The sequence below is a fragment of the Ornithorhynchus anatinus genome, chromosome 4, assembly GCF_004115215.2.
Source record: "Ornithorhynchus anatinus isolate Pmale09 chromosome 4, mOrnAna1.pri.v4, whole genome shotgun sequence".
Taxonomy (NCBI): Eukaryota; Metazoa; Chordata; class Mammalia; order Monotremata; family Ornithorhynchidae; genus Ornithorhynchus; species Ornithorhynchus anatinus.
Window position 1 is genome coordinate 34,425,146 of NC_041731.1, and position 12,959 is coordinate 34,438,104.

At 48.4% G+C, this 12,959-nt stretch overlaps 1 protein-coding gene across 2 annotated transcripts in view; it reads left to right on the forward strand.

The window, feature by feature from the left end:
• ASS1 (argininosuccinate synthase 1) overlaps positions 1 to 6,951 on the forward strand; it is an 87,897-nt gene extending 80,946 nt beyond the window's left edge. For both annotated transcript variants that reach the window (XM_029062792.2, XM_029062794.2), the window contains 3 exons: positions 267 to 423; positions 5,052 to 5,117; positions 6,655 to 6,951. In XM_029062792.2, coding sequence (XP_028918625.1) covers positions 267 to 423; positions 5,052 to 5,117; positions 6,655 to 6,700 — 269 coding nt within the window. In that variant the 3' untranslated portion in view covers positions 6,701 to 6,951. The remainder of the gene's footprint in view (positions 1 to 266; positions 424 to 5,051; positions 5,118 to 6,654) is intronic.
• Positions 6,952 to 12,959: the final 6,008 nt, after the last annotated feature.

Here is a 12,959-nt window from a genome sequence, read left to right on the forward strand (position 1 = left end):
ATCAATCAGTGGTATTTATTGAGTTCTCACTGTGTGCAGAACATTATACTAAGCGCTTGGGAGAGTACAGTGCAACAGAGTTGGTAGATACAATCCCTGCCCACAGTGAGTTTACGGTCTAGAGGGGAAGGCAGGCATTAATGTAAATAATTTACAGCTAAGTACACAAGTGCTGTGGGACTGAGGGTGGGATGAATGTAAATGCCCAAATGGTGTGTATAGATGTGAGCTGAACCACCTTCTCATGCTGTTCTTGTCTCTTTTAGGTTTCTGGCACAGCCCGGAGTGTGAGTTCATCCGCCACTGCATCGCTAGGTCCCAGGAGTCGGTGGAAGGAAAGGTTCAGGTGTCTGTGTTCAAGGGCCAGGTGTACATCCTGGGGAGAGAGTCGCCTCAATCCCTGTACAACGAGGAGCTTGTGAGGTAGGTGCCGTGCCCGAAGCTGGCCTTCCCTCCTCTACTCCCTGTAGAGGATCCTGGGTATCTTTAGGGACCAAGGAGCCTTAGAACCACAACACGGTCCTCCAAGGCTCTTGACCTTGCCTCGGTGGTTCCTCTCTTCGCCATGGTTGATTTTCAAGGTGAGATTCCAATCAAAATCTCATGCCTCCAGGCTCGGCTCCACTCTGGTGGGCTGTTCTTTTGGGATCAGAGGGATAATTAGCTGGCTTTCTCCAAAGGAGACTTCTACCTTGGCTCTTCAGTGGATTGAGGTGGCCTTGGGGAACCACCTCTCCCCGTGCTTGGAGAGGTGTGTGTATGTGTGTTACGGGGGGGCGGGTGGCAGGGGAGTGCATGTGTTCATTGTGTGTTAGCTGTGAGAGAAAGGGATCGAGAGAGATTTCCCCCCTCTTTTGCCTCTCCTCTGCTTCTGGCAAGCACTGAGACTGGAAGCTTCACTGCTGCCCAGAGACCACAAGTGAGCGCAGGCCCAGATCGGGGGCAGGCGAATGCCAGAGTTGGGGTCCGGCCAGGCCCGGACCGCCATCTGCCTGGGAGACCGTGCCTAGCCCACCCCGACAGGTCGGAGCCGTAGTGCCGGATCCAAATTTGACTCCTACCTATCACTTCCCTGAAGGCGAGTTGAGAATTAGAGCACGAGTTTTGTTTTGCAGTCAATATTATTTTTTTCTTTTCCTTCTCTTTACATTGTTGGATTTTTTCCCCCCTCAATCTTTCTAAACACTTTATAAGCAGAATCAGTTTAGATCAGTCGGGGTAAATGTCAAATTATCTTCTCTCTTTCTCTCTTTGGCTCTTTCTTCCCTCCCCCTCTAAATCAACAGCCTCTAATAATCTGTCCAACCCTTCATTATGCCTTGCATTCTCACTCAGGGAGATTAAATGAATAAAGTAAAAAGGGAAAAGGGGAAAAAAGAGAGAAAAGCAGGAGCACTTATTCTCACTGTGTCTCCGACCATTTTCCTTTTCTTTTTGATTTCTACATCGTTGATTTGAAAGCCTTTGAGTGACAGCGTCACAGGAACCAGAGAGAAAGCTGTGAGAGGTAGTGGAGGATGGAAATGCCTCAGCACAGTAGGTAGAAAGTAACGTAATTATAGAGCAGGTCAGAGCCACTCGAATGAGCAAAAATAAAAGCACAGAGGTTTTTCTGTAGACCGTCAGGGGAGGTAAAAAAAATCATTGTAAACTCTTTTTCTTTTTTTCCCACCATTTTTAGAAGAGGTTTTCGGTACCCAAGAAATGAGCTCTGGCAATTCTTCGTTGGGTGCTGAGAAGCTCGTTGGGCGTGGGTTTGTACTCGGCCCCAGCCAGGGAGGGGGTCTGTTTGGGTTTTAGGAAATAGTTTGGCATTAACTTAAAGGAGAACGGGAACACGGACAAAGATAGTCCCACACAGCTGAGGGGAGTGAAGGAAATCAATTAGGCATCCCTGTTTGCTCTGGTTTTCCGACTGTCTGACCCTCAGCTGCCGCATGGCCTTGGGACTTGAGCCGGTGCGGGCCATGGGGAGATTCTTGCCGTATGCCAGTTTCCCGAGCCTTCGCCACTCTGCTGGAGATGCCTTGTGCCGGTGGGAAAACTGATTTTCCTCTCCATTGTCATAACCCCATAGAAGGCTATGGGTGGGCCCCCTTGCCATCACTAAAGAAGTAGGGGGCCAGAAGAGAGTTCCCTTCACTGAACGTGCAACAGCTTTCCCCTCGGACACTTGTTCTCCCAACAGCCTTCCCCTCGGGGTCCTGTACAGCCTTCTCCTCGGGGCCTCATTTCCCCAACAGCCTTCCCCTAGGACCCTGTTCCCTCAACAACCTTCCCCTTGGAGCATTGTTCCCCCCACAGCCTATCCCTTGGAACATTATTCTCTCCAGGACTCAGTGTAGACATTTCTGAACACTTACCTGAGAGGGAGGAAAAGGGACCAGTTGAAATTAGAAAGGAAGAGAGAAGGATGGAAGCAGGAAGGAGAAATGGAGAGGAGGAAGAGGTGAGGCAGGAGGAGGAGGGGTAATTGAAATAGGCCAGGGCCACAGGAGGAGGCTAGGCAGCTTGGAGGGAATGTGCCAGGAGGATGGCCGTTTTGTGGAAAGGGATGTACACCTCCTCTCCCTGGGTTGCTCGGCTGGGTCGATATCGCATTTCAGCAGGCAGAGAGAACTTAAAGGTCAAGGAAAATAGAAGCTTTTTAAGAACTGTAGAATCATCTCCACACCCTCAACCCAGCAAAACAGCAGAGTCTCCAAAGTGGGGCAGGAGAGGGTTGTGAGGACAGTGGGCAAGGAGGTATGTCTCCTCAGCCATCCCTTGCTGCTTGTCCCCCGCTGCTTCTCACCTCCCCAGTGACCCCTTCTGACGCTGCTGTGCCTGGTGGAAGTTCAGATCCCATGTCCCTAGGTCAGAGGGAATGGAAGAAAGATTCTTGGTCCCCTGTTCTGGTGAGGAAGTGGTCCAGGGTCAGGCAGGCAACTTCTTCGCAAGGAAGCTGGAGCTCGGCAGTGGAGTCCTGGCAGAGAAGAAGGGAGGGGCAAGGGGAAGTAGGATTTGAATAGGTACCAGCTCTCCCCCTCCCCTCTCCTCTTCCTGCCAGTTGTGGGAATGTTTCCCACCCCCTTACCCTGTTCTGAGCATCTGAAGCACCAGAGTTGAGCACCCTCCCCATTTTAGCCCTGGGTCTGGAACTGTGAGCAGTCTGAGAGATGAGGTAGTTCTTTTCTCCTACTTCCTCAGATTCCCCCCCATCCCCACCCCACATCTGCCTCTGATGCTGGACGTGGGAAATGACTCCTCTGGGGACCGGCTGGATTGTAGGGAAGTGAACGGAGGGGAGTTTGAGCCTACTTGTCTCTCTCTGGGTCCCTTCTCCTCTCAGACCTGGGGATCAGAGCAGGAGTTGGAGGGCCAGGTCCTCCCCAAGAAAGTTAATTTGTTTTCTTACAGGCCTGAGAGCCCAGTGTTTTAGTCCATTGTGTTTGCCGACACTGGGGGTGTCACAGTTAATCATATTTATTGAGCACTTACCCTATGCCAAGCACTGTACTAAGCACTTGGGAGAGTCCAATACGACTGAATTAGCAGTCACGTTCCCTTCCCATAATGAGCTTCAGTCTAGAGGGGGAGACAGACATTAATATGAGATAGTAGGGGTGCCTTATGGGTATCTAAGTGTGTCTGTGTAGCAGGCATGAACCTAGAATACTCTGCTCTGGAAGTCCTGGTCATTTTATTGAGAAGATATTTGCATTTAGCTGAAACAGGCCAGGCTGCCCCCAAATGGGAACCTTCAGTCAATCAGTGGCATTTGTGGAATACCTATTATGAGCAGAGCACTCATTCATTCAGTCATATTTATTGATCACTTACTGTGTCAGAGCACTGTACTAAATGTGGAGTACAGTACAGAGCTTTCGGTCTAGAGGATGATTTACAGTCTAGAGCACTGTACTAAGCATATGGGAGAGTACAATACAGTAAAATTAACAGACGAGTCCCCTGCCCGTAATGAGCTTAGCCTAGAGATAAGCTTATAGTCTCGAGGTTCTAGATCTTCCTAAATTCCACCACGGAGGACCTAGGCTTTTCTCTCTGAGGGCTGTGCTGTCCCCAGAAATGCCGCCGAAAGTCTAGTGGCTTCTGATTATCGGGAATCCCAGGCAGACAGAACTTGTACTCTGCTACTTCTTAGCAAGAGGGATTTACCCACCAGAAAACTCAAAGGATACCCTACCAGAACAATTGCAGGTGGAGTTGGGATGTTCTGGGAGAGATGTGTCCAAAGCATCGCTATGGGCCAGAGACGAGTCACAGCATAAGCCAAGACAAGAGGTGCCCAGAGCATTTCAAGTCCTCCTGTTGTAGTTCCTGAAGAGCCTCAATAACTGCTTCCTCAGGTTTCGGTTTTCATAATAAAGCAATCTCTGTTTTGACAAGTATGGGAGAAGAGTGCTTGCTTGCAGTAGAGGTCATTATTTCTGGATGTCTCTGAGATTCAGTGTTGGAACACCTTTGAATCTTTGGTTTTACCTCGCTTGGGCCTGCCCTCGAGATGATCTGTTCCTGAAAGGGAATGAGAGACCAACTGTCTGGGCTCTAAGCTATAAGCTCATTGTGGGAAGGGAATGTGTCTGTTGTATTGCTATATTGTACTCTCCCAAAGCACTTAGTACACTGCTCTGCACAGAGTAAGTACTCAATAAATACAATTGACCGACTGGGCTCAAGAGTTGGAGTTCGTTTTAGGGAGAGGAGTATCTGGAAGGGGGCAAGAATTGCCAGTAAGTATCCCTGCCTCTAGTAGTTCCAGAAAGCAGGGTTTTGAGTGTGTTTTTGAACAGAGGGGCGAGAAGTAGTTTGCCCCGTGGGCCAGGTAGCCATAAGGACAAAATGTCTCTAAGTTGAGAGAGAGAAATTCTCAGTCTCAAATGCTTCATCCGAAACAGCCATAACCCAAACCTTCCGCTTGCCCTTTCCATCCCGGCACTAACTGCCCCAGAGAGAACAGTGGGGAAGAGGGGTAGCTTGAAGCCCCCATCCTCATCCAAACCCTTGGTCTCCCCCACATCATCAACTTCTCATCACATCTTCTCTTACAGCATGAATGTACAGGGTGACTATGAGCCAGCTGATGCCACTGGATTCATCAACATCAATTCCCTCAGGTGAGTGGTCCCGAGCCCATTGTGATCCCTTTGGAAAGCTTAGGTTTCTCCACCTCCCAGAACCTCACCAGCCAAGGAGGGAGACTCCACCCAGCCCCAAGGGTCAGCAGGTAGGTGGGATCAGGAACCTGATCCCCTTTTTAACTGTGACCTCTAGGGCCTGGTGTCCAGGGAAGAGGGAGAAGCTACTATCGGAGGGAAGTGCAGTGCTCAGGATCAGTTGGCATCTCTATTGCAATACCGAGTCTTCCTTCCTGCCCATACTTAGGCCCAAGAAAGCCATACTTTGTCACGATCTTCTATTTTGCTAATAATAACAACTGTGGTATTATTAACTGTGGTACGTGCCAGACACCGCGCTGAGCGCTGGGATGGAATCAAGCAAATCGGATTGGACACAGTCCCTGTCCCGCATTGGGCTCACAGTTTTCATCCCCATTTTACAGATGAGGTAACAGAGGAGTTAAAGTGACTTGCCCAGGATGATACAGTAAGCATGTGGTGGAACTGAGATAAGAACCTACTTGTCTGCTGTGTGACCTTGGACAAGTCACCTAACATCTCTGTTCCTCAGTTACCTTATTTGTAAAATGGGGATTAATACTGGGAGCCCCATGTGAGACATGGACTGATGATCTTTTATCTACCCCAGCGCTTAGTACAGTGCCTGACGCATAGTAAGCACTTAACAAATACCTTGAAAAAAAAGAGTTGAAACAAATGGTGAAAATCGGCTTGGGGGCTCTCTGTGGATTGTCCAAACCATCCTGATTCTCAGAAGCCATTGCTCCCACTATCATGCCCCCTCCTGCTGCCTCAGAGCTCTAGTTGTGTGGTCCCTGCTGCCAGGGACAGCTCCCTGAGGCCTCTTAGCCAGTCACCACTACAGGGAAAAGAGATCCTGAAGAGACAGTCGGGTCTGCTCCCTCTCACCGAAAATCCACTCCGACAACAAGAAAGTGAATCCCACAGGTGGGAACATTGCCGGAGTGAAAACGGACACACAAATGCTTTCTCTCCCATGTCCTTAGGCTCACCCCCTCACCCCCGACCCCCTCACAACCTGCTTCTCGCTGGGATCTGCCAGAATGTCTGGCTCTGGACCGGCTAGCTCAGGTGCGGGATAGCCGACTGTGGTCTCCGGCCTCAGCCCTTCTAGACCCCACACCACCATGAGTCACAGCTAGCCACTCCATGCCAATCGCCCCTTTTATGTATTCCTATATACAACTCTCCACCCCCTCCCTCACCATAAAGCCTTTCCGAAGGGCAGGGAACCCAACATATCTTCATAATGGGCTCTTAATCTTCCCATTGCCAGTTAACTGCTTTGTCCTCCACAATAATGCATAATGTTTTCCCCTGAGAGAAATTAATTACTTTATCATGAAGGGAGGGGGGAAGGGGAACAAAAAGACAACCTCACGTACATCTTAACAAACAGCTGCCCTCGGGGGCCCCCCGGCCCTGCCTAAATTAATTGAACAGAATAAGTGTGATTACTGTTAATTCACAATTTTATAAATCTGGTTTGTAGGCTAAAGGAATATCATCGCCTCCAGAGCAAGGTCACCTCGAAATAGACTGAACTGCAAATCAGTAGCCTGCAGCGCTTCACTTTGTTTCCGATCTCCTCCGCACAGGCGCTAATTGTTGTGGTAATTTGTAATTGTTACTTGTTCTCCTGGGCTGCTACTCAGGTCCCCTCACCGTCCCCCCCACCACGCTTTGTTCCACCCTCCCGGAGTAAGTGAGATGGAAGAAGCAGAAGTGGTCAGGGAAAGGAAGGTGGATGGAAGTGAATGAAAATAATAAAATTTGCAGGGGACACAAATTAGGCTCCCTTTCTTTATTTCTACAAGTGGTGTGTGTGTGAGCATGCGGGAGGGATGTGTATGTGTGTGTATGGGTGTGTGTGTCTAGGCACCCAAATCATGGGGATAATGGTACTTGTTAAGCGCTTACTACGTGCTGAGCACTTTACTAACACTGGGGTAGATACAAGATAATCAGGTCGGAAACAGAACATCTCCCACATAAGGATGTTGAGGGAAGTTACCCCCACAGCCTTTTGAGCCGGATTTCATCCCAGGAGTCGGACAAGTCCTGAAACTTTCCAGTACGGACTGAGAAAATGCAAAATGGTGGCTTTCTGGCCTGTGAGCTCTTTGAAGCCTGCCCCATCCCTTAAATTCTCCCAAAAAAGTCCCTGCTATTTTTTTCATCCCCATATTTAGAATTTGGCAGGAGGGGCACCGTGAGAGAGAGATAATGACCATTCCCTTCTCAAGCCAATTTTTGCCAAGTGCCTCAGACGGTCACATTTTGTCAAATACATATGACACCTTCCTTTGGAGGAACTCAAGGGGCTGGGAAAATTCTAACCATCTTATTTGCAGGTTCACTGGCTGCTAGAAGCCAAGCTCAGAGACAGACAGCCGCAGATCTGAAAAGCTAAAACAAATGCAAAGTTCTCTTGCCAAGTTGAGAGGTTTTCCCAGTTAGCACTGTGCTTGTCATAGTAGTAATAATCAAACAAAAACAAAATCAAATATATTGAGCACTTACCGTGAGCAGAGCACTGTACCACACGCTTGGGAAAAGTCCAATGTAACGGAGTTGGTAGGCAGCTTCCCTGGGAAACAAACATTAATTTAAGTAAATTATGGTTATCTATATAAGTGCTGTGAGGCCGAGAGATGGAATGTCTCCCTCCTCTCCCCTTTCTCTTCCTTCTTTGTCTCCTCTTCTTTCTCCTCTCCCTACTCTCTTCTCCTTCCCTCACTCTCTCCACCTCTTCCCCATTTCTCCTTCTCCCCTTTTCTCTCTTCCCATTCGCCATTTCCCTCTTTCTCCCTCTCCCCTTTTCTCTTCTTTCTCCTCTCACCCCCAACTGGAAAGTTCATAAAAACCGACCCCTTGTCTCTGGACAGTACTACCCCACGAACATTCTGAGACTTATATCTCTGTAAGTGCTGTGAGGCTGAGAGAGGGGTGAAAAAGGGTGCAAATCCAAGTGCAGAGATGATGCAGAAGGGAGTGGGAGAAGATGAAATGAGGGTTTAAGGCAGAAGGGAATGGGAGAAGAGGAAATGAGGGTTTAAGTAGGGGAAGGCCTCTTAGAAGAGATGTCCTTTTAATAAGACTTTAAAGGTGAGAAGAGTGATCATCTGTCAGATATGAAAGGGAGGGAGTTTCAGGGGACATGGGCAAGAGTCTGCTGTGAGATAGATGAGATTGAAGTAGAGTGAGTAGATTGAGGAGCGAAGTGTATGGGGTGGGTTGCAGCAGAAGAGAAGTGAGGTAAGGTAGGAGGGAGCAAGGTGATTGAGTGTTTGAAAGTCAATGGTAACAAGTTTCTGTTTGATGCGGAGGTGGATGGGCAACCCCTGGAAGTTCTTGAGGAGTGGGGTAACTTGGACCGAAAGATTTTTAGAAAAATGATCTGGGCAGCGGAGTGAAGTGTGGACTGGAGCAGGGAGAGACAGGAGGGAGACAGGTCAGCAAGGAGGCTGATGCTGCAACCAAGTGATCAAAGTAATAATAGTATTTATAAAGTGCTTACTGTAGGCTGAAAGCTGTACTATGTCCTGGGAGGAATACACAGGTGGGAACTAGTCTCTGTCCCTCAAGGGACTCCCAATGTCCAAATATGGTATGCTGGACACGCATACCCTGCCCACAAGGAGCTTACAATCTAATGTAGTCAGACTTTAAGAATTAGCCAAGAATCAGAGAGGGGACGTGATCCGTCTCAGACTCACACAGCGATCTCACCGCGAAACAAGAGCCCATGGGAAACTTAAACCTATTCTGTTCGGTCTCTCCTGGGCCGTTCTGCCTCTTCCAAGCCTCTGTGGTCCCAAATGGGCATCAGTGACCAGCCTGTGGCTTTATGTCGTCAATAACATTTCTCATGTATGAAAATCATGGCATAAGATCCCATTATGTTATTACATGTTATTAGAAATACACTGTGAGCTTGTGTATCACTTCTGATCTTCAAAGCACTTTAATTAGCCAGTGTTTGTAATCTCTATTCAACTCACTCTCTACCCAGCCCAGGCAAACATTACTTAGGCAGGAATAAAAAGCTGCCAATAAATCCAATTTCCCTTCAAAGTGTGAGAATAACGAGTCTCAAATCTTACAGCTGTGAAAATAATATGTTATTTTCCCCTCTTGGAAGGAGGGAGCATGATCTAGTGGCTATGGCAGAAAATTGGGTGTCAGGATGGCCGGGTCCCATTTGTGAATGCCACTGTGATGTCAGGGGCCCAGGTGAGGGAGCCTGGGCCATCCTGGGCCTCAGTTTCCCCAGCTGAAGCAAAGTTGGGACTCTCTGTTGGCTGAGCACTTCGCGAGGCTTGGTGGGGAAGCTCCAGGACTGGGACAGGTGGGAGACTCTCGGCGGATTGGTGGAGTTTCCATTGTGGTCGGCGTCGGCAACGACGGCAGCAGCAGGAGAAAGAAGGGCCCTTCTCAAGCAGCTGGACCATTCTCGGCTGACCTGTGGGGTGAGGCCTATGAGGAAAATCTCAATCAGTAGCCTAATCAATTCTCATGACCCTGCTACCTCACCTACCTTCTTTCTACTCCCCACCCCGTACACTTCGCTCCTCTGCCGCCCACGTCCTCACCGTCCCCCGTTCTCGTCTATCCCGCCGTCGACCCCTGGCCCACATCCTCCCGCTGTCCCGGAACGCCCTCCCTCCTCACCTCCGCCAAACTGACTCTCTTCCCCTCTTCAAAGCCCTCCTGAGAGCTCACCTCCTCCAAGAGGCCTTCCCAGACTGAGCTACCCCCTTTTCCCTCTGCTTCTCCTCCGCCCTCTGCTCCTCCCCCTTCCCCCTTCACCTCCCCTCAGCTGATCCCCTTTCCCTCTGCTCCTCCCCCTCACCCCTTCCCTTCCCCTCAGCACTGTGCTCATTTGTATATATTTTTTATTACCCTATTTATTTTGTTAATGAGGTGTATATCCCCTTGATTTTATCTGTCATGATAATGTCTTGTTTTTGTTTCATTCTCTTTTGCTCTGCCGACTGTCTCCCCGGATTAGACTGTCAGCCCGTCATTGGGCAGGGATTGTCTCTTATCTGTTGCCGAATCGTACATTGCAAGTGCTTAGTACAGTGCTCTGCCCATAGTAAGCGCTCAATAAATACTATTGAATGAATGACCAGCCTGCTGCTGCTAGGTGGGGAAAGCAGCCAGTTGGGCGACTGACTGAAGGTCAGGGGAAATTTCAGGAGTGTAGACTTAGGGCCAGTGGGGTCCTGGTGAGGTCATCTGGTCCATCCCCCTGCCTTCAGGCAGTGCCCATCTAAGCCATCATGGTTTATAACAGCGGCCCCTGCTTCCTGTAAAAGCGATCAGTAATGAATAATAATAATAATGTTGGTATTTGTTAAGCACTTACTATGTGCAGAGCACTGTTCTAAGTGCTGGGGTAGACACAGGGGAATCAGGTTGTCTCACGTGGGACTCACGGTCTTCATCCCCATTTTACAGATGATGTAACTGAGGCCCAGAGAAGTGAAGTGACTTGCCCACAGTCACACAGCTGACAAGTGGCAGAGCTGGGATTCGAACTCATGACCTCTGACTCCAAATCCCGTGCTCTTTCCACTGAGCCACGCTGTTTCTCATAGCCACAAGGCCATCACTGGAGATCTGCTAGGGTGGTGTTTTGAAATCTTAATTAGACTCCTGGGAAGACCATAAAGTGGACATACTCATCATCATCATAATAAGAATTATTATTTGTTAAGCACTTACTATGTGCCAGGCACTGTTCTAAGTGCCGGGGTGGATACACACAAATCGGGTTGGATACAGCCCCTCTCCCACGTGGGACATTTTACAGATGAGGTAACTGAGGCACAGAGGAAGGGAAGTGACTTGCCCAAGGTCACACAGGCAAGTGGCAGAGCCGGGATAAGATCCCATGGCCTTCTGACTCCCAGGCCCGTGCTCTATCGACTACAACCACAGAGCTCCGTGTGGGACGGGGACTGTCTGATCTGATTCCCTTGTATCCAACTCAGTGCTTAGTACAGTGCTTGGAACACAGCAAAAACTTAACAGTAAAAACAAAAGCTTTAATGAAGCAGAGTGGCCTAGTGGATAGAGCACCTGCCTGGGAGTCAGAAGGACCTGAGTTCTAATTCTGACTGCCACTTGTCTGATGTGTGTGCACTTTACTTCTCTGTGCCTCAATTACCTCATGTGTAAAATGAGGATTAAGACTGTAAGCCCCACGTGGGACAAGGACTGTGTCCGACCTGATTAGATTCATTCGAGTGTATTTATTGAGCGCTTACTGTCTGCAGAACACTGTCCTAAGCGCCGTATCTTTTCCGGCACTTAGATAAGCGCCAGGCATATACTAAACAAATACTCTTAATATTTACACACTTAAATACTTAATAAATGCTATTTTTAAATGTCATGATTATCAACAGCTTGTTTTTGTTCCGTTCAGTTTTGCTCTGCTGTCTGTCTCCCCCGATTAGACTGTGAGCCCAATCACTGGGCAGGGCTGGTCTCTCTCTGTTGCCCAATTGTACATTCCAAGCGCTTAGTACGGTCCTCTGCACATATTAAGTGCTCAATAAATACTATTGAATTGTACTAGGAGTTTGGGGACATGCAAGGGAAATGAAAGATATGGTTCCTGCCCTCCGGACGTTTACAAGCTAATGGGGAAGATCAATGGCCCCAAAACTGCCAAACTTGTAAGAGGGAAAAGTGTTAGGAACAAAGATGCAAATGACCGAAACAAAAGTAAGTTTTTTTTTGCAATGCCCCATGAAAGCCTGAACAGATCTCTTTTCAGAACACTGTGCAGAAGGGTAGAACATCTGAACACCTTGGAGAAACACGTTGGATGATAGCCTCAAGCACTCAACAAATACCAAAATTATGATGATTGCTGTTAACATCAATCAGAGACAGAGTCTCTGTTATTGTAGGGCTGAGCTTCTTGCATCCCCTGGAGACACTGCTGCATTCATCTAGATATCCAGCTATTTATAGGGACATAACTCTATCTAAGATGCCCTTCATATTTGAAGATGACCCTCCTGCGACGTGACATTTACCTGTGGGATTGGAGTAGATTAGGTGGGACTAACAGGTGCTTCCGGCTCTGCTTAGGTACCAACGTTTTTGGGTTTTACAGCGTGAGGTGCAGTTTTTTTTCTGTGTCTGGATTTTTGTGTGTGTGATGGTATTTGTTAGGCATGGGGATAGAGACAAGAAAATTTTTTTCTAGATTTTTGCTCGAAAAGATCCATTTCCTTCTTAATTGCAGTGCACCCACCTGGTCCAGCTGCTGCTTATCACCCAGATTTCTTTTCTGATGCCACATTTTCCGAAGCTGGACTTGGCCGTGCTCTTTAAATGCTTCCTCCATTCCCCCTTGGCTCTGTGGCTTTATTTCAGCTCACCTTAAAGCAGCTGTTTGGGTATTCTGCTGTCTTCCGTGGCCCACCCAGTGAAGTTGGATCGAGGTGAGCGTAGCTTCAATGCTAGTAGACTGACTTTGTCCCTTAGACTGAAAGCGCTATCTGGGACAGGGACTGTGTCTACCCCAGCATTTAGCCACAGTCCATGGCATATAATAAGCACTTGATAAATGCCACAAGTATTCATTCATTCAGTTGTATCTATGGAGTGCTGAACTGTGCGCAGAGCACTGGATTAAGCATTTCGGAGAGTAATAGACCAATAAACAGACACATTCCCTGCCCACAGCGAGTTTACAGTCTAGAGGTGGGGAGACAGACAATAATATAAATAAATTACAGATATGGATGTAAGGGATGCGTGGCTGGGATG